At 37.9% G+C, this 22,478-nt stretch overlaps 1 protein-coding gene across 35 annotated transcripts in view; it reads left to right on the top strand.

The window, feature by feature from the left end:
• The window catches only part of KCNMA1 (potassium calcium-activated channel subfamily M alpha 1), a 427,072-nt gene that overhangs the window by 183,357 nt on the left and 221,237 nt on the right, over window positions 1-22,478 (top strand). For all 35 annotated transcript variants that reach the window (XM_054072172.1, XM_054072163.1, XM_054072142.1 and 32 more), the window contains exon 3: window positions 13,369-13,430. In XM_054072172.1, the coding sequence (XP_053928147.1) occupies window positions 13,369-13,430 (62 nt within the window). The remainder of the gene's footprint in view (window positions 1-13,368; window positions 13,431-22,478) is intronic.

Genomic DNA, 22,478 nt, shown 5'->3' with positions numbered 1-22,478 from the left:
TCTGTTGTGCACTCCTGCTTCTACGTAAAAAGGCATACTCGCTGTCCTCAACGAATAAGGAACAAAAGAAGAAAGACTGAGTGAAATATGTTTATAGTTATTATTATAACTGTTACTTCAAATTATTACATTAAACCCTCTGGTTTTGCACCTCTGCTCACTCTGCTTTTATTTTCCTTCTTGGGACAGATTTAGTAGCTAACTGGAATAGTAAAGCTTTTATTTTATTACTATGGCTTTATAACTAATGGAAAATATTGAACATTTAGAATCATAGAATGGTTTGGGTTGCAGGGGACCTTAAAGCCCATCCAGTTCCAATCCCCCTGCCATGGGCAGGGACACCTCCCACTGGATCAGGTTGCTCAAAGCCCCATCCAACCTAGTCTTGAACATCTCCAGGGATGGGGCAGCCACAACTTCTCCGGGCAGGCGTTCCAGTGCCTCACCATCCTCACAGGAAAACATTTCTTCCTAAGATCTCATCTCAGTTTCCCCTCTTTCAGCTTAAAATAATTATCTTTGTCCTATCACTAGAGGCTTCTTTTTTACCTTTTAATTTTGATTTTCTGTGGTGTAAACCTGCTTTTTTCCCCTTCTTCTTCTGCTCCCTCTCATCCTGTGTAGAAACTGTTTTGGAGTGTCAGAAAAGGAGATTATTTAGTAGTGAAGGTACTATATGCGATTCCGTGAATTGTAAAATTTAATGTTACTTTTTAAACTATAAACTGCCAGAATTTTGTCTGGACCAACTGATTTAGTTAATACGTGTATTTTGGTGGAAGAAATACATAATAAAATAAATTTGACTGTGTAAAAAAAAGACAAAAATTCAACAAATAATACAGATTGCAGAAATCTGATTAAAGTGGACAACTACTTAGCAAAGCATAATGCTGAAGGCATTCAGCTCTTCAGGTTGTTGCATAATAAATGGAGCTGGGCTTAAGCCTCCTGTCTTTTGATGTATAATGGATCACTGCTGGGTTTTTGGCAGTTTTGTTGCAATTTGCTTCTATGGAATGAAGTTCTACCTAATTTGCCAGCCTCAGCACAATGGCAATGACTGTATTTTCTTTAGCAAAAATTAATGTGGTTGATTGCCAAAAAAAAGAGGGAAATGAGCAGAACTGGCAGCTATAAAAAAAATTGGAAATAACTGCTTCTTCCTGCAGCCTTTTACATCATGCCCACAAGTTATTCTGTGCTCTTACCTAACTTCATCAAACAGGTGTTTGCATAGTGATCTACATTTATGAAAGAGTAAAATATGTCCACATTCATATATATTTTGAAGTTGAAATCAAACAAACTAGTAATGGTAGTGCAGAGATTTATCAGAGAAGCAACAGAGTCTTTCCTTTCATGGATGTGGACAGAAGTGGTTTGAAATGCAGGATTTGACTTGAAAATCAGGACACTTGAGGCTCAGAGTTAACATCTCTGACAGTAAATTGTCCCGTAATGCAGGAATATCCAAATAGATTATTATTTCTGAGCAAAGTTATCAATGACTTGATAAATCTCATATCTTGCACAAGACTGCAACGTATTAAAGTCACAGGAGTTCCTACTTACATTTACACCTGAATTGCACGACTGTGCCTATCTAATAATAGACTAGTTGTAGTGAGGTACCTGTGGACTGTCCCTGGGGACGTATATTTCCACAGGCCAGTTTCATAGTAACTCTGAAAAGTAGTAAAGTAAAAAATATCCTAATCTAAATGTTATCTATATAGTTCTAAGCACAAAACCCCACCTCAAAATGAATAGGCAAGAAGCTAGAATATTTGTAGAAGAGAGTTGAATGGTTCAGCAAAATTTTCAGTATTCTTTGGGATAAACCATATTTCTTGAAAATAATAATTGAAAATTAAAAGGATAGTCAGGGAGAAGACTGTAAGAAAAACTCTCAGGAAGAGACTAATGATAGTATGTAACTTGGTTACTGAAGATGTGGTGTATTCCTCTTCCAAAGGATATTTAATTATTTACATGAACTGGAGCATCTCAGATGAGGGGAATTGAGAGAGATGCAGTGGAGGTACTCATGTTCAAAAACACCCTAATCAGATAAAAACCAAAAATATTCATCTCAGGTCAACACCCTTCCTCCTGACCATTTACTGTTCTGAGATGGGTGGACTTACCACCTCTGATGGAATTCTTCAACTTTTTCCATTAAAATAGTTAGGAAATTAAAATTACCTATATGTTAGTATTCAACTAATATAGTTTAATTTTTATTTCTTTCATACAGATAATCAACTCCATGTAGTTCAAACATACCTATGCAGGTATTATCTGAAAAAGTTAACTGCACAGATTTTGGCTTTTTTCAGATTTCGTTGACGGCTTTGAGAAGGTGAATTTGACCAGGTGTGGGTCCCCCCTCGTCTCCCCCTGAATAAAGGGGCTGTGCTTAAGTTTTATTGAATCACGCAAAGAGCTTTATTCTGTGAAAAGATGTAAACTGGTCAGAATTAACACAATCTACACAGGTGCTCAGTGTATTCAGTACGGGCATCATTTTCTTCTGATCTGCTAAGGAGATGGAACAAAAATGAGACAGCTTGCTGTGTAATTGTGCAGGTTATAACTCTGCTGTCTCAGGGCTGCCTTGTCAGTGCAGACTGTGTGTGTCTCCCATTCTAACAAAGGCTTTGCTCATTCACAAGAGCCAGTCCTCCTGGCCATGTTTTACATCACGGAATAGCCCTGCAGCATGTTCTTCTTATTACTGACATCCTACTATGGCTCTTGCAGTTAAAAAAAATATTGCGGCTGTAAAGTCAGGTATGCTAGCAGATAGGGATGTGTGTTTGGTCTTCCTGGTATTTAATATACCTGGATCCACAGCAAGAAAGCAAACTGGGAATTGAGGAACTGCTTAAACAAGAGCTCTCCAAAGAATACATCAGTGCTGCTGGCAGTCACGTTAGAGGTATTAATATGTGGATGTCCTTTCTGAGTCAGCAGTGTTCAGTTGACTTGGCACGCTTTGACATAGATCTTTGTCCTAGGATTGTTTTAATCAGAGGGGGATTCTGAGGTTTTAGGCAATCGGCAAGAAGAATTTTAACTTAATGTAATGCTTGGAATGATGGATGCTGAAACCTCTTTCTTCCAGCTCTGTCTGGGAGTCAGACAGGAAGCACATCAGCCAAGTTGTTGAGAAGAGAAATTATTTGTTAGTATTAGAACTTTATAATGTTTGTTCTTGTGCAGTGTCAGCATCAGAATGTAAATATTTCTTATGTGCAGATTTGGTGTAAGCATTTTTTTTTCAAGTATCATTGGACTATGTTTGATTCTTTACTTATTTTTTTCCACTTTTTGGTCTTCTGCAGAGGGATGTTCTGTGGAGTGAGCTGGTTCAGTGGAGGAGAGAGGCCGTTGGCAGAGCAGGGGCTAATGGGATTATATTTCAATACAAACCCAGATAGCCCACCCACCGCTGGTGCTCCTTCTCTTTCACCTTCTGCATTTTCATAGAATCATTGAGGTTGGAAAAGAGCTCTAAACGTGACACTAGGAGATAAAAGTTAAAAGGGCCTGACGCAGTGTTGTCACTAGCGAGAGAAAAGGTCAGATGAGGTAACCGTTGGTTTCAAGGCCAGGTTTAGTTGTCGCTGCTGTATGTTTTTTAAAAGCAAGGGTAGTAAACAAGATTATTAGAGAAAGTGACACCGGAATTTGGTTCTGCAGGCCTTTAATCATATGATTCTATGATTTTATTTTTAAACTACATTAAAAAAGGCTCATAAAAAAGCTTTTGGTTTTAGAATTATAGCCACATAGCAACAGAAGAAAACTCATCTGCAGGAAGCAAGTTTGCTGAATAAATCAGTCTTTGCAGCCTTGCAGAGAAACTGCTCTTCCCATCCTACCCTTCAAACAATAGGAAAAATATTCACCAAAAGTAAAGGTTAGTTGTGTAGAAATAACTTCATATCTTTGCTTTCTACATCATTTATTTTCTGTGTTGGTCTTTAGTGATAGCTGCAAATCATTGATTCCATTTCATACCTCGTGATTTTCTCATAGTTTGGTACACTGTGTTGAATTGCATTTCCAAATAAACAACACTTAAAACATACCATCAGGATTGCCTTGATGATTACAGTATGGAAATAACCAATGTCTGTAACTGATGGTGTGGAAGGCTTCCCTGCCCTGCTCTGAAATACCATAGTGTGAAGAAGCCTCCATGTAGCAGTGCAGCCTTGCACCAAATTGCAAATCAAGATTTTACCTGTAGCAGCAAATAACTGTACTTCTGCAGGTTTTGCATGAGATAAAAGAAAAAATTATGCTTATGCTTTTTAATTGAGCAGAAATCACTGTATGAACATTTATTCAGTTTCCTTCTAAAGCCCATAAAAAATGGATTTCTTACCGTGAGTGAACACTTCCCCATAAACCAAGACCACTGTAACCCCAAACATTTGTCCAGTGAAATTGCTAAATTTTATTATCTAATTATGCAGAGATCTCATATCTCATGATAATGACTGTGTGAAAGACTTAATTGGCAGACTTTTCAGTTCAAATTAGTCTAAAAACAAAAGAGCTCACCTTGCTTATATTTATGTTGCTATGGGAAACTGAGTGTTCTGATTAGAATTATATTTTGAAATAGCCCCTGGAAAAGTATTATGCTGGTTTTATTTTCTGTCTTCAGAGAACTTGATGTCTAAGCTTCTCAACCTCTCCCTGTCTGCTTTTGCTCATCAAGCTCTTGTAGAGAATTAGTGGACACCTTAAATCAATACAATGTCAGTGCTACCATTTACAGTCACTGCTCAGAACTGCACTCTCTTGAGTTTTCTTTTGTACCCTAATGAAAGGCAGCTTTTTTGTATTCACAAATTCTCATATAAAGCTGGACAATTAAGGAGGTTAAGATTTATTCCTTATGATCAGAAAAGTCAATTTTTCAGTCTTCAAAGCAGACTGGTGTGAGAGATGTTTTCCTGTGGCTATCAGTCAAAGCTCTCAGTTTTGGCAAAATGACTGAAGGACAAACAATGCCAGAGAAAAAGGAGGAAAAAGATGCTTACAAAGGCAACTTTCAAAAATACTGCATTGCTTAACTTCATCAACAATAGAATCATAGAATCCTTGAGGTTGGAAGAGACCTCTAAGATCATCCAGTCCAATCGTCAGCCCAACACCAATGTGCCTACTAAACCATGTCCCAAAGTGCCACATCTACACACTTTTTGAACACCTCCATGGGGATGGTGACTTTTCTTCCCTGGGCAGCCCGTTCCAATGCTTCAACCATTCTTTTGGTATTTTTCCTAATAGCCAATCTAAACCTTCCCTGGCACAGCTTGAGGCCATTTCCTCTTATCCTGTCACTTGGGAGAAGAGACCAGCACCTGCCTCACTACACCATCTTTTCAGGTGGCTGTAGAGAGTGATGAGGTGTCTCCTCAGCCTCCTCCAGGCTAACTAATCCCAGTTCCCTCAGCCACTCGTCATAGTTTTCCCTGTTCCTGTGTGGCATAGTTTCCTCACACTGAAGTTGTTCATTGATGTCCAGTGTTTGATAGTTCATGTAATTGTTACAAGAAAGCTTCTGATGCAGTTGACAGTCAGCTTTGCCTAATCACTGATGGATGATGTGAACTGAGGTACAGCGAGCTCTTGCAAATCCTCATGCAGATCTCTGAAGGGATAGTGGATCGTATTAAAGATGATGTTGCTGATGGTTACTTCTCTTTGTAAGTCAATAAAACAGCTATGGATTTTCCTAGATTTGGAGTAGAACTTGGCCAATGAATACAAAGTTGCATTAATTTGCAAATACCAGCAATTGTTCAACTCCATGTTTGTTCTGGAAATGGAAGTGGAAATGTTACAACACTGCATTGGGCAATGTTAAATGGAAGATCAGAGCTGTAATATTGGGTACTGCAGTAGAAAACTGGTTTTGCAGTTTATCAGATGCATTTAACAGTGATCTTCTTCCTCTTCTGAAGACTGTGTCTTGTGTTCATGCTGTATTAAAGTATAATTGCTGGCAGACATTCAGATGCTTTCTTCTGTGCTGCAAGATGCTACCATTTCTTCTTCCTTCCATGTTTTTCTTGAATGAAATTTCACTGGGCTTTACTGAAGCCAGGAGCTTTTCATATTTTCAGATAATACTTCCACAGCTGCATCCTCCTTTGCTATGTGTGTAAGTTCTTGTGACTAAGAACCCAAACAATTGAAAAGGGAGGCAGTTGTTTCTGTGTCTGTGAAGTTCTGCTGTTTGAAAATGTAGTGCTTTTTAACAGCAAATTGGAACAAATGAACTTATCCAACCCATTTAATCATAAAACCTTAGCGAGAATAAGCAACCTCTTTCAATTAGTTCTTCGTTATTTCCTCTGTCAACATTTATTGACGTGACTGTCAGGTAGGTTGCGTGTTAGACACTAATGTGCAGATGTGATGGGAGGATTCCTTTTGTCTGTCATACAATCTGGCATTAATTTAAATGTATAAGGTAAATAGTTTCATAAAGTGTAATCATTGAAGTGCTCCATTAATACAGAAGTGTAGTTACTTGTTGTCATTTCTTATGAAATAGCAATAAAGGTTGACGTTCATTTAGCAGCAGAGTTAATATGTGTAATATTGTACCAAAGCACTATGGATTGCAGGATTGGGCCTAAATTCTTAGAACCACATTTGCAACTTTATTTGATCTGGAGAGCACTTACTAGTGCATTTTTTTACCCCAAATCCTTATCTCCAGAAATATATTTCTGATTTAAACATTTAAAAGACACAACATTTTCATTACCCCATTCTGTTACTATTTTCTGGCATTTTTACCACTGTTGTTTGGTTTTCATGTTGTTTCTTCTTGACAGTTTCTTTGATGTTCTCTCATGCTGTCGTTCGGTTAACAAATTGCTGGTGAGGAGTACACTGTATTGAAGTAAAGAGAAGAGCAGCACTGAATCATTTTTGCTTGAGCTTGTTTTTTTTTTTTTAATTTTATTTTAAACAAATACCAGTTAAGATATAGGAAGTTGCTTAATTTAAAATGACATCATTTGCCCCTTTTTGAGGGGGATTTATAGTTTGTTAATATTCAGTTCTGTGTTGTGATATCCCAGATGAAGGTCTGGGTTAACTGTTGCAAATGATTACTTTTTACTGGTACACACCTTATTTGATTTCTTCTCTGTTTCAAGCAATTAATTTCCTTTTTGTTGAACCACTGTAGTTAGATTATTTTCTAAATCTATATACAGATTCTGGATATGATTTTGGGGCAATATCTTGTCTCTTTTTCTCTTTCCATAAGTTAGTGTTCTGTGAACAGGTGAAGATTTTTTGTGCTCCAGACCCTTTACCAGCTTTGTTGCCTTCCATGAGTTCTACTTTTGTTGCCCTTAATGGCAAGTGATTTTGGTTACTGCTAGGTAATTAGGAGAACCTTTTAGATAGGAGGGGAAAAAATAAAATAGAACTATATATGTGTACGCACATGTATTTACATACGTCTTATGCTATGTATTTGGCTCTAGAAAATGGCACATTTTGATAGGAAGTGCCACTATTTTTTTAACTAATGAAATTAAATATTGAATTGGAAAAGTTGCATGCATTATAATTGGTCACATTTCCAGGCACTCTCCCAGCAAACCTAATTAACTTCAAGCTACAGAGTGCCATTAGCAGATGGGACTTTTTGTCTTGTGTTTTTTAAGTAATTAGAAAAATCCCAGTCTTTTCAGATTTATGGATTGAACAGAAATTTTCATTTTATTGTCATTGTGTCAGTGGGAAGTTGAAGGGAAAAAATCACTTTGTATAAAGAAAGAATGATAAAGTGGAATTGTTAAGTTATTCAAAGTCTGTACAGAACAGGACACAGCAAAAATATTTCTTTTATAAAATTCTTCCCCGAATGAGAATGTGTGTGGAAAACAGAAGCATTTTAAGATAGTAATTTTCTTTGATTTATTTCCTGCTCTGATTTTTCGTATCTCCAAGTGATGTCTGTTCTAATGATTCCTGAATTTTGATCCCACCACATCCTTTTAATGAGGAAGACTCTTCTTAATTTTAAATAATCAGATCAAATGAGAAGTAGTCTGTTAAAGGGTATGTAAGAAAGTTGACTCTTATTGGTGATAGAAGGAGGTGCAGCTGATGGCAGACAGGCTGAATCTGCTCGTTCTGGTGTGTATGGTTTTGTCCAGGAATGTCACATATTCCACTCCTGGTAACTTGTTACCATGATTGCTTACTACAGATATGAATAGCTGGGCAAGCTCACAGTGACAGATTGTCATCATATTACAAAACAAGGACTCTCTGGTGCTCTGACTTGTTGGGGGTTACAGGATTCTTGTGAGTTTTTTCTTTTCACGGCGTGCTACTCATTTGAATAATAATGTTTGAGAGGAATATATCAACAGACAACTATTGTTTGGGGTTGTTTTTATTTCCTGCTTTGCCTCTTGAGTTCTATGCTGTTTTGTATTAACGATGTTTGGGCAGTTCAGTATTGCATAAACAAGAGTTTGCCATTGACATGTCACCGAGCTGTGTGTCATGTTCCACAGAAATTTCGGATGTTACTTTCAGATGTTAGAGGGTAATGAGAGATTGAAGTTCCTGCTGTCGAGTCTTTACATTACTCGTTGTTGTGGATGGGTTAACTGCAGTCCTCCTCCCTAATGTGACATTTTTCCATACTTCAATAACAGGAGGACAGGAGTTCAATGCAGCTGTAGGGGAAACAGTGCCACCCGTTGGACTATCAGCACCATACTTTTTTCATCATCCTGAAGCTATGCTGGTCCCCTTGATGGCTATCAGGGCTTAATTCCAAGAGTATTTTCTCAATGCCTACATTTTCCCTGCAGTTTTATCATGTTGCTATGTCCTTATTAAAATTTCCAGTGGTGGGGTTTTGTGGTTGGCTTTTTTTTTTTTTCTCCTGTGTTTTCTGTCCTTAATGTGGATGCATAAAGTTTGCAGTTGGATTGCAATGGAGCAGTCAAATCTCTTCTGGAGCATCTTCCTAGAAGTGGAGAGCAAAATACCTTTTACAGTTTTCTTTAAGCAGATTTTATTTGCAGTTTCTCTGACTCCTGCCTCAAAAAGGCATTGTATGGTTTTGTAGAAATCCTTAGCTGGGTGTTTGTTTTTTTAGGAACAATTTAAGGATATGAAGCAACAACTCCATGTTTTCCCCCTCTTCAATCAGAGTGGTGTTTATGTTTAACTGGATACTTGGGCAGTGTAATTGCTAGTGTATGACTTCACATTTCTTAATCTTAAACAAACAGTAAGTCGTTATAAATGGAAAGATTCTTTCCTTCCTGACAGAGAGAAGTTATAATAGATGTGTAGCAATGCACTGCTGTGCCAAATGTATTGGAAGAATAAACAGAGCAAGCAAGCTTCTCCCCATGGCCTGGTTAACAAAAACAGCAGTAATTCATATACATATAAGATTTTTTTCCTCCCTTAGATTCTGCTTGCTATGAGTTTGGAGTATGAGTCTGCCTATGTTTGTACCTCCCTTAAGCATAGTAAATTCTCCAGAACAGGAGTTGTCTCCCGTGCTAGTCTAGCAAAGGCTGTAATCTGAATCTCGACCTAAACTCAATAATTGTCTCCCTGGGTTTGAATAACCAGGCTTTAGTTGGGAATACAGAAAAAAACTTGCATCTGCGTCTCTATCAAACATGGAAAGGTGTTAATTTTCTTTTTTTAAAATTTGAATGTAAATATAACCAGATTGGTTCAGGCCTGGCTTTTTCCACACACTTGATGTATTCCAGTTCAGCTCGAGGTCTCTGTTACTTGGCAGAGAAAAACATATTTCTCTTCTAGTAAGGTAAAAATAGAGTTTAAGATTCTATACTTTTCTAACGCTCTTTCTGTGTTTTTAGGGGGTGTTATGAATTATAATGTTAGGTCAGTGTTTTGGGGGCAACAGAAGAGAAATCAAGCCTTGATTTCAAAATCAAAGCACATTGCAGTAGGGGAATGGTGTAGCTTTGCATCCACATCTCACTGTTCACTGTAGCGCAGAAATCCGGTGCTTCTTGCAGAATTTAGATATTTGCATTTTAGAGACAGTTGTATGAATTGTCATAGAGGATTTAAATTCCTTCAATGTCTTGGAAGATTTTCCCCAGAAGCACGCTGATGATGATTAAGGGATTGGATATAACTAAGGCTGGTATACAGTTACACTGATTTTGTTCTAGCTTACTTCTTTGACCTGTGGACAAGGACTGAATGTTGTAACCTAAGACTTGTTACGTGAAATAAAAAATGACTCCAGCTTTACTTGTGTACTTTGCGGAACCTGAACGGTTGCTAAGAGTATTATTGAGTCCCAAGATCACAAGCTTAGTTTCTCAAATTGCATTTTCAGCATTAAATGATGATTTTGGCATTCTTCACTTCAAAACTCTGGCTATCTAGTGAATCTGTTGTTTTGATATGGGGATTTTTTTGGAGGGGGATTGAGATTTTTGTTTATTGTTGATTGAGTTCTTCGGTTTGTTTTAAGGAGATACCTGTATTTAGTAGTGGTTTTGATGATGCTTTTAGTGTATACAAATGATTCACAGAATGTAGACTAAAACATCAACATTATTACTTGACTTTAAACTATATAAGGTGGAATACCTGTGTTTGAAAGTTGTCACCAAAGATGTAAGCCTTGTATTGTCAGAACCCTCAGCATCTTGCTTAGCTCTGTTTTAAATATATATATATATATAAAGTTTTTCCTTGAAATGTATTGATAATAAATAATTCTAGAGCTGGACAATGGAGCAGATTTGATTAAGATATGAACTGTGATTGTGTGTGGCTTGGAATACGGCAGATAGTTGGGGTGGGGTGTGCACAATCAGTTTGATTCGTTGATATTTCAGTAGCATAATTAAGTTAAAAATGAGCCTTTGTCTCTCTGTTAATCATAATTTGGGTTATATTGCCAGGTGACTGCATAAATTTTGTTCACCACATTAGTTTTTTATGAGATGGTGAGACTCTTTGTTGATGCAGATTTAATAGCTTATTTCGCTTTGCAACACCAGCATGTTTGATCAATAATGTAGTTTAATGAAAGAAGGTTGAAACTCTAGATGTTAACGTTATATTAGACTTAGGTAATAAAAATATTATTTGAAGAGTTTAATGCTTCAGTCCTTGAATTTGACTGACAGATCTCACTGATTTGGCTGATAATGCATCAGATAAGACAGCAGGTGCTAATAGTCTTAGTCACTCACAGAACAAAAATTTATGGTCAGCCATATCTAAAAAGAATGAAAATGAATTTAAACTTTCAGCTGAATGTTTGTTTTAACGAGATGTAGTGATTACATATTATTAAGAAATTAATTAATAGAAATTAATTAACATTATTGGAAAATATCTGTCTATTTGATTTTGGACCTACAGAGCTCCAGAGTTTGGTTATATAATTAAAATGATACCTTGCTTCGCATCCTGCCATTGCAGCATAGAGTGATAGTTGAGAGGAGAGAGACTTCTACATTGTTATTTCAGCAAGTACACTTGGAATTAACACATTGCACCTTCCCTTGTATACTTATCCTGGGACTGTTAGAGTCCTTCCTAACATGGCAGTTTCAGAAAAAGGTCTGAAGGCTGTATTGAATGAAGACATTTTTGTTTCAGTGCCCGTCTGTTGCTTGAAAGGTTGACAGTGACAACAGAAGTAGCAATAGTGATGGCAGCATGTATTAGTTATGGTATTCATTGAGGTTAATAAATCTGCTTAATCAGAACCGGAATGAACACTCCCTGGAGAGGTGTTCAAGGTCAGGCTGGATGATGCTTTGAGCAACCGAATCCAGTGGGAGGTGTCCCTGCCCAAGGCAGGGGGACGTTGGAGCTGGATGGGCTTTAAGATCCCTTCCAACCCAAACCATCCTATGATTCTGTGACACCACTAGTTTATTTCACGCATTCAGTTGTTTAGGTAGTGTTATAAATTTTGGCTGCTTCTGAGATAAGAAGTTGGATTTAAACTGGAGAAGCTGCGTGTCCCTTTAGTTTCTACCCTGGTTTACTCAACCCTGAATGATCAATTCTTTAGGTTTATTTTAAGAGATATTACTCTAAGCAGATACTTGAAGTGTGCATGCCAGAAGACTAGGGGACATTTTGTTTAGATTCTGTAGACCAGCAGATCAGATGATTTGCAGGAGACATAATTTTCCATCTGTTTCCCATCCTCAGTGCAGCAGACAGAAACCTTTTCTGATTTCTTCCAGTAGAATTACATTCTAAGATATGAAGATTAGCTTATTGTGTTCGTGTTTTAAGATTCCAAATTACACAGAGGATGGCATTGTTCAAGAGACGGAAACCTCGAGTGAGGATATCAGAAGTCCGAGTTGCAATGGGTACACGGACTATTGTGTACTTCATGATTCTCTGAGCCAAAATTTGAGTACAGAGATTTGAATCGCGTTGTCCTGCATAGATGTAGACCTGCTTTGGGTAGGATGTGAAACTCAGTCTTCCTGCAATGCTGGAGAATCTTTGGGAGCCGATAAAATGAACTATTGTATTGCCTCTATGTTCAGAAAAAAAAAAGAAAATAGAGACAGAGGGAGATGTGATTAATCCAGCTGATGCTGTGCAAGATTTACCTTGTTAATAAGGCCTGGATGCTAGACCTAACAAAATTATTTCTTTCAAAAACTGAAACAGATTTAAGAGGGGAAAACGTTGAGACTACAATAGGTGCCTGGGGTATGCATTGGTTGTATCAGGACAGGCTACATCAAGCTATTGTTTTAACCTTTTGGAAAATTAACTATTTTGTCCACTGTCTCAGTGGACAGCAGTAGAGACTAAATACTTATTTTTACATAGCCTTACAGTTATCTTGTGGATTTGACAGTTATCCTGTGTATATAAATGGAAGTTCACTCTGATCTGTCACTACTCTTTGTTTACCTACCAATGAGCAGAAACTTACTGCAGTTCTGAAGGACAGGTCTAAGAAAGCTACACTGTGATTTGAAAGTCTTGCAGTACGATTGCTTGCCATTTGAGATTAAAAGAATATAGTTTAGCAGAGGTGAGGATCTAGGATTTAATTGTATACTGAGTTTCCCTGAGTTACAATTGAACTTGTTTGTGTCCGTTTTACAATGCAAGAAAGCCTTCTATGGTAATATATAGCGTTTTAAATTCCAGTAGGAATTTAAAACTGTCGAAAGAAAAAGCTAAAATAAAGCAAATAGTAGTTTGATTTATTTTCCTTGTACTTTTTATGTGTAAAAGAATAAATGTTTGATTTTAATCTAGTTAAATAATGATTCTTTTCTTTTTCTTTTATAGGTTGTCTTAGTCTTCGCTCTTAGTATTGGTGCTCTTGTAATATACTTCATAGATTCGTCAAAGTGAGTATTAGAGTATATTCTCCTTTTCCTCCTTTCCTGCAGCAATTACACATCTTTTAAATTGCTTCATTCGTCTACTTCAAATCAGTGTTTTGTGTCTTTGCCTGAATGCAAAGAACTTTATAATAGTGCATGGTCTGTCAAAATAACTGAAATGGGAAAAAGGTTGTATATAAAGTAGATTGAACACAGTCAAGTTGTATTGTTAGAATGCATAGAGAGCAAAACTACTTTTGTGTGTTGAGATTATACATGTTGCTAGAAGTTAGTATTTTTATGGCTATTGGGCTTCTTTGGAATCTTTCAAATTCAAAACTAAGTTAAGAAAAATAGGGTATGAATGCCAAAGAACTAAAGTTTGCAAGTGGAAAAAACTGTAGGGAACTGACAGGAGCACTTCTGAAAAGCCATGAACAAATTGGGCAGCATGAACATTATATCTTGCATACCTGTTCAGATTTCCAGCTCCTGGGTTTCATAGGTTTTTCCCAGGATAAAGTGAGCCAGTAAAAATCTGCAAAACATCTCAATATTCTTCTAGATTTACACCCAAGTTATCATATAGTGTTGCAGTTTTGGCCAGGCAATAGAAAGTTTCTTGACTTTTTGCGGACTGTGATGGTTTGATACAAACCAGCACAACTAGGAATATCTTCTATTTGATATCATTCATACTCCACCCTTGTTTTCATATCAAGCTGGCGACTGTCAGCAGTGTAACAGGGAAACTGATAGCCCAACACAGAAGACACCAATAAAAAGGGGCTTAATAGAATATTATTCTGTTGAATTCAGTTATTTTGGGAGGATGATATTCTGAAGTATCAATAGCATTTTGAAGCTTTAGGACTACATATTTGCTGCTTTTCTCCAAACTGGTTTTAGACCTGTCATTAGTGCAATGGCTAAGATTGTATGCTGGAGTCGCTCCATGTGAGCTAGCCTCGCTGTAGTGCCAGTGGAGTGTTCTAAAACAGTGCTTAGGTGACTCAGAAAATCAGGCATTTTGCTGTTGAAATCTGCACATATTGATATTATGTACGTGGTAGCACCAGTAAAAGGCATCCGTGAATACTTGAACGTCATGAAAATTGTCTGTCTTCATTTCAGTTTGTTATCCTGACCTCTGCATATTATACTGAATTACTGGCTCAAATAGATTACAAAATAACATTTGCTTGCCATGAGCATTGTTAGGCATGGTCAGTAACAGCACCAGCAGAGAACTCCATTTCCCACTAAACTGGTAACTCAGGGCTCCCGTTTTCCATTTCTTGTAATTGCAGTAGCATGGAAGCTGTTGTTGATGTGAATATCCTTGTTCCTCTGTTTCTGTTTTCTCTTCTGAGGTGCAGTACAATGTAATATGCAACTATAGATATCAGCTGTGCTTTTCAGGCACAGAAATTGAAGGCTTTTTGCCAATGATCTTGCTTTATAATGACCAGCTATCGCTCTCCTGTCTCACAAAGTTGACCTCGTTTACTAGAGCCCCTTCACTGAAAACTGATTTCTGTGTAGAAAAGCTCATCAATGGCAAGGTGAAAACATAAGAACTCTTACAACTTGCTGTATGTGTTCGGCTCACGTGTGTTCTTCAGCTTAGTTTTTTTAGGTTTTTGGAGTTGTTTGTATTTTCAGCTGCACCAGTGTAGTTTATTCCTAAATAGCTAATTTTTTTCAATACTGTCTCACATATTGTACTTGATTAGAATTGTACATTAAAATGCCATCTGGTAATGAGTGTAAAACAGCTGGATGTAAGGATAACAGTTGGCACTGTGAACTGGAAGATTTATATGAATATACACAGAGGCCTATAGGTTCATGCTGAGCCCTGAGCTTGTTCTTCATCTGTTGCATTCTTAATCAGGCAGCTTTATTTCTTTCTATACGTGGAAAATAAAGAAGTTAAATTTATAGGCAACTCTTTTTTTATGTGTTGAGGACACTCCTTGCAGTTCAGGTCCTGATGCTCTTAAGTATTGCATTTACCAGTATTTTGAGTGTGTACAGATTCTACTTAGCATTTCACTCTTATTAACTTAGCAGGGCTTAAATAACCTAAGCTTTGTGTCAACCCTTTCTACTTATAGTGAAATTTACTCATGCAAAATATTTTAGTTATACTTATGTAACTCTTTTTTGTCTTACTACACTCATTAACTCATACTAAGTGGTCACTGGAGCATTCTTTTATACTTTAATTACACATTAGAGTTAGTATATGTTTACATTTTTTTCATGATGCATGAATAGAGATGAAGAAGTTGACTTCAAATTCTGGGATCTGGTTCAAGGAAATATTGTTAGATGATATTTACCATTGCTCAGATTGCTAAATGGCAATGATCTGTGTCTTTGCAGGTAGATTAAAGCAGTATTATTCTTTCTATAAGGAGAATTCTTCAGAAATAACGCAGTATTCAAACATCCCATGGTACTCTGCAACCAGTCTACTTGTCAATTTTGATATTTTTGTTCATTTTTATTTTGTTGATACTGCAGCAGTTTCTGGCTGTTTCAGTGAGCCGATACATTTTGTCCTATGCTGAAGTAAATCCAGTTGGATTTGTTCTCCCCATCTCCCCTTTACAAAAAGAGGAGAAAATCAAGAGTTCATTTCTAACTTAGTTTTATTAAGTCCTCAGTAGTCAAAGTCATTTTTTTGATGTAAGGAGAATATAGGCTAAATTCGTAAATTAATTTCTGTTGAGTGATTACTTTCAAGTCAAGTTTTTACTATTCTAGCAGAATATAACTTCAGCTGTTCCTACCACTGATTCTTAGCCAAGACAGAATATATTGATTATAAAGATTCTGTCAGCACACTCTAAACAGCATGAAATAAGATTTTCAGTCACAAATAAGGGCTAATTTTATCTTTACTGTGTTTGTAATAGACAACAGTGTGCACCATTGTTGATTTAATTGAAAAGTGATTTTCTGAAGAAAGCCTTATTTGTGGCAATGAACATTAATTTTCTTCATTGTTCTGCAAAGTTTCATGGGAAAATACCCATAGCTCAGATTCATCACTTTCATAACAGTGTGCTACACTTGAAGCCAGGGGTGTGTGCAATGCGATGCATGGCCTCTGCGGGCAACGGAATACCAGAGAGAATGAAGGCCTTTGTTAGCTACAGATGGTGTTAATTATGAGTGAAATCCAGAAACAACATTATTGTAGGGTAAAAAGCAAAAGAAACAGGCCACAATGGGGGAATAAAACCCAGATAATTATCCTCCATGTGTTAGTATACATTTTGCTGCCTAGAAGAAAGGGTTGAGATATGATTGTATGTTTTCTAAGTTTGTTGGTAGACATCTGTCCCTTGAGTTACAACAACCAATCATTATCAGTGTTATCTTTCTTGAAGTATTGGAAACTTGGATGTGGAAATGAGATGCATGTTTTATGTGCTGTCCATCTTTTAGCTCAGTGTTTGCATTTGTTCTCTGACAGGCTCAGAGAGCTTGAGTTTGGTAAATTATATGCAGATAAAATTTGTAAATCACGACCTGAGTAAGTCTTCCAATCTCCTTAGGAGTTAAGGAACATTTTAAAACTCCTTTATAAAACTTTCTAGTATTGTTTGGCTAGATTAGCCTGGAGAAGAGGAGACTGATGGGAGGCATTATTGCTGTCTACAGCTCCCTGAAAGGAAGTTGTAGCGAGGTGGGTCCTGGTCTCTTCTCCAAAGTAATGAGTGATAAGATCAGAGGAAATGGCTTCAAGTTGCACCAGGGGAGGTATAGATTGGATATTAGGGAAAATTTCTTTACCAAAGGAGTGGTGAAGCATTGGAAGGGGCTGCCCAGGGAAGCGGTGGAGTCACCATCCCTGAAGGTGTTAAAAAACCATCTAAGACACTTTAGGACATGGTAGATGTAGTGAGTGCTTCAGTACATAGTCCAGTAGGCACGTTGATGTTATGTTGATTGTTGGACTTGATGGTCTTAGAGGACTTTTCCAACCTTAATGATTCTGTGATTATAATCATAATAAATCCCTATGTATGTGTTAATCATATTGAGGAATCAACACTGGATTACAATGATTTTCATTAATTGTACATAATTACTAGGGAGTCAATATGGAAACACCCTGTTTTCTCCAGAGAAAACAATACAATGAAGTTTTTATTAATCAATGCCAATAGATCATGTTTGCTCAGTGGTCCAAATTAATTGTTGCAAATTAATTAAAGGAGAAATACTGTCAATGAGTTTCAAATAAAAAATAATAAAAAAGTTTCCTTCTCTAGCAATTGATAAATCAAGCACTGGGAATAATTTTGCTTACTGTTTTTACTCCTTGGTATTATACAGAAATTCCTATTAATCATAATGCACAACTTTGATGATAAAATGCATGATAAAATGGAATAGGTTATATTTTCTGAAGTGTTACGACTTGTAAAATGTATAAGTAAGGTCAGAATTTCTGGAAAACAAAAAATGAGAGATGAATAAATTGTGGCATAAGCCACATCTGTTTTATATATGCAGTTCTGGAAAGAAGTGTATTATTATTGCCTTCTGTTTGGTTTGCTTTCCCTGTTTTACTAACCAGCTTATATTTTAACATGTAACTTTATTCCAGCTGTCTTGATGCAGAACTTTGAAATTATTGAGATTGGAAGGGGCCTCAGGAGGTTCTCTTTAATCCCACCCTCCTGCTTCAAGCAGTTACCCAGAGCAGGTTGCTCATGTTGGTGTCCAGTACTGTTTTGAATGTCTCCAAGGATGGAGACTCTACGGTCTCTCTGGGCAACCTGTTCTGGTGTGCAGTCATCCTTGCAGTCAAATGTGGGGTTTTCCTTATGATTAGTTCATTGTCATTTGGTATCACACAGCAGAGTCTGTCTCCATTTTCTTTACCTGATGGAGTTTCCTTTAGAAGTATTTATACATGATAAGATGCTGCTGAGCCTTCTCTTCTCCAGATGAAACAATCCCAGCTCTCTACACCCTCCTCACATGACAGTGTTCCAGTCCCTTAATCATCCTTGTGGCACTTCACTGGTCTCACACGTGTGTCTGTATCTCCGTGCTAGAGCCACACTTCCTAATGCAGCCCAGGATGCTGCTCACCTTCTTTACTACAAGGGCACGTTGCTGGCTAATGTTCAGCTTGTACACCAGGACCCTCAGGTCCTTTTCTGCAAAGCTGCTTTCCAGCTGCAACCACTTGCACACTAAGAAATCACTGAAATTCAAGCTCATATCATTTTGTTAATCTAAAAATAAGTTAGTAATTTTAAATAACATAACTTCATGCTTGCAGTGGTATTTAGTGACTTTATTTGTATGAAAATGTGGCCAGATAGGCTTTTACGTAAATATCTGTCACTCGAATTAATAGTGTTTATACTGAAAAGAGCAAGCTTAAGAGTTTTGTCTTTGAGAAGCTAAGATCTTGTTTAAATTTTCAGCATCTCTTAGAATATTAGCTGGACAAATGAAGGTATAAAGAATCAAATCAATTTATTTTAAGGGCTAAATGGAATTTGCTAATGGCTTTTTTTGAAGCATTTTGCCATTAGTCTGTCTCCAGTTTGTGCTGAATAGCCAGAAATTTGAGGTTGGTATGGACAAAACTCTGTGTCATTGGCATGTTTGCAGGAGGGCTCTCTTTTGTCTCTTTTAAGGATGAGTGGAGGAAATTCAACACTGAATTAAGTGGTGTCTAATTTGAATAGCCAATTAGCTATATTTACATAACGAGTTTTTTTCAAAGGAGCGGGATTTTCCACTGAGACCTGGCTTCATGTTTTTTGTGGGGAGGAAAAGAAAAAATTCCCAGCAATGAAATTGGTAGAGCAACATCAGTGTACAATATCTTAAGCCCTGGTAAGGCCCTAAAGCAACGCTGTGGTATCAGAAATATGTAGAGAAATTAATGAGAGAGTCTGGAGAAAAACAGGACTGATGGAAAGTTTAGGAAACTTCCCATGATGGATGAGTTAAAGCAATGAGGAATGATGAGTGGAAGAGGGTTTATTTAGCCTTGTGATGTTGGGAGGACAGACATGGCACCATTCCAATACGTAAATGCAAGAGTAACCAAAGGTCATCTCAATGGTGCCTGGCAAAACTATAAAATCCGTTTAATTTACAACTGTGCAGATTGAGCTTGAATATTAAGGAAAGTTTGGTAGCTGTGACAGTGGTCCCCTCACTAGAAGAAGGACGTTTAGATGCTGGAGTGTGTCCAGAGAAGGGCAATGGAGCTGGTGAAGGGTCTGGAGAAGAAGTCTTACAATAAGTGGCTGAGGGACTTGGGATTGTTTAGCTTAGAGAAGAGGAAGCTGAGGGGAGATCTTACCACTCTTTACAACTGCCTGAAAGGAGGTTGTAGCAAGCCTGGTGTTAAGTCTCTTCTCCGAAGTAAAAAGTGAGTGATAGGATCAGAAGAAATAGCCTCAATTTGCACCATGGGAGGTTTTCATTGATATTAGGAAAAAATTCTTTACTTGAAAGAGTGGTGAAGCACTGGAAGAGGCTGCCTGGGGAAGTGATGGAGTCTCCTTCTTTGGAGGTGTTCAGAAAGCATGTAGACATGGCACTTCGGGATATGGTTTAGTGGACACAGTGCTGATGGGCTGATGGTTGGACTGCATAAGCTTAGAGGTCTTTTCCTGCAAAAGGAACTTCGAAGAAAATAAAAAAACTGGTATCTCAGTTGTACATATACTTGGTGATAATCTGGCTGCTAGGATGTTGGACTATCTGATTATTATGTCTTCTGAAATGTAAAGGTGACTGTGTGGCCTGGGGCACTGACAGGAAATGATGGCTGCTTTGTTGCGCTGAACGTCTCAGCCTGCAGAACAGCAAGGGTATCTATAGGATTTCAAAAATATTTTTGCCAGAAAAACTACTCATAGTGAGAAGTTCACATTTAGCATTGTCACCTTTGATAACAGTTTCTTATTGATGATGATAAACTTGGGGACTCAAAAAATTGAAAGGGATCCATGCTCAAGGAGAATGCGTGGTCCTTTCTGGCCCAGGGCATGGTTTATTTTAATCACATGTTGCTCTGCAGTTCAAGGTCACAATTACTCCAGTAAGAGTTTGTTCCTTTAGTGTAGCTTCTGGGGACACTTAGAGCAGCCTTCCAGTACTTAAAGGAGCTAACAGGAAAGCTGGGGAGGGGCTCTTGATCAGGGAGGGCAGGGACAGGATGAGGGGGAAACAGTTTTAAGCTGAAAGAGAGGACATTTAGATTGGATATTAGGAAGAAATGTTTCCTTGTGAGGGTGAGGAGGCACTGGCCCAGGTTGCCCAGAGAAGTCGTGGCTGCCCCATCCCTGGAGGTGTTCAAGGCCAGATTGGATGGGGCTTTGAGCAACCTGATCCAGTGGGAGTTGTCCCTGTCCATGGAAAGGGGCTTGGAACTCGATGGGCTTTTAAGATCCCTTCCGACCCAAACCATTATTGGGTCAGTGAGAAACATATTTTTTATACCGAGGCAGTGTGTAGGCACACAGCATTTTATGTTAGATGTTAGCACTTTACAGCTTATAGCTCACATATGCTTAAGCTACATTGGAAATACTTTTAAAACCCACGCCCATAGATGATTGATATACAGGTTAGAAACTTCCTTTAGTTTTCCTTTTCCTGTTTCCAAATGTATCTCTGCATTTTTTTTGTTCCATCCCAAAGTATGTGACAATGCACCCACAGATATTTCATCCTGTGCTTGTTTTCCCTGTAGACAGAGGAGTTATTCACGCTGAATTAACAGCATTCTTCCTTACCACTGGACAAATGTAAAAATCTAGCTAATATGAAAGAGGAGATAACTCAGAGGAGGCTTTAAAATTACCAGGTACCATGTATCTGCTATCAAAACGTGGCTTGCATAGAAGATTGTGTTTCAGAGTTGAACTGAACGTACTATCAGTGCCTTCTCCTTTGCTTTTCAAGCTACAGATACAATTAAAGGCATGACCTCTTTTCCTCCACCCCCCGTTTTCTCCTGACAGCTTGACAAATTGTAGCTTTTGGGACACCCTAGTAGTTGATGAGTCATTTGCGCTCAAAAATAGAATTCCTTGCAGCAAGGACACCCATTCTGCTTTTGACGCGTGTGTCGTTTCTGACAGTCACAGGGCCAGCTCTGCCATGGTAATTAAGCAGCGAGCTATCTCTTCAGTAAAAATCAGAGCTGGAATGAACACCAAAAACAAAGGAAAAGGAAATCCTATCTACGTGAACATGAATACCCCCATGTTTCCCCCCATTCCCGGTCCTTTGCTGACATTTGGAGCCTTTCTTACACAGCTGATGCAATGTAATAACCATCACTATCCCACATTTCTCTCCCCCTCCGCCCCCCTCTTTTTGTTCTCTGCTCTCCTTTTTTAAAACCCCTCTGAGATCTAACAGAACACCAGCTTTACAAAGGGAACTGCAAGATCTGATTAGCGTGTACAGAAGAAAAGTAGTAATAGAGCATTATAATGTTGTTTTCCTTTTATTTTTGAGGCACTTAAAATATGTGCAGGGGGAGTGCTGCAGGAGAGAGCAGTGCTTCAACGATCAGCTGTATTCAGCATAAGGTCCATGTGATAGTGCCCTACACAAGCCGCGATAAGAGAAAATGCAAATATGATTAATAGTAAAAAAGGCAATTTGTTGGAGTGTAGTGAATCTTGCTCACTTGAACACTCAAAGTTTTTGTTACTCTTAGCAGATCCAGTGCAATTAGAGGGAATGGGGCAGACTGTTCTTTAGCACAGTTGTTAGCTCGTGGCATATCTGTTCATCTGGTACCAATGGGAATTATTTGACCTCAAAAATGAGGGCCAGTGACTTCTGTGGAACAATTTAATGGCACATAAAACTGTATCAATGCAATATTTGTTGGAGAATTGCAGACTTGATTTTCTCACCGGGTCTGCACCTTTTCAAGCATGAGAAACCATGGATTCTATGCAAGCTGATTTCTTTGCAACCTCTTTAATTAGTTCTTGTAACTCAGAAGATTGCAGAAGTCCACGAGAGACAGTGGGATACCTGTAATATTCATTA

This window comes from Cuculus canorus, chromosome 7 (assembly GCF_017976375.1).
Source record: "Cuculus canorus isolate bCucCan1 chromosome 7, bCucCan1.pri, whole genome shotgun sequence".
NCBI lineage: Eukaryota > Metazoa > Chordata > Aves > Cuculiformes > Cuculidae > Cuculus > Cuculus canorus.
Note: the sequence above shows the minus strand (reverse complement) of the source record. Positions and strands in the feature narration are given on the sequence as shown.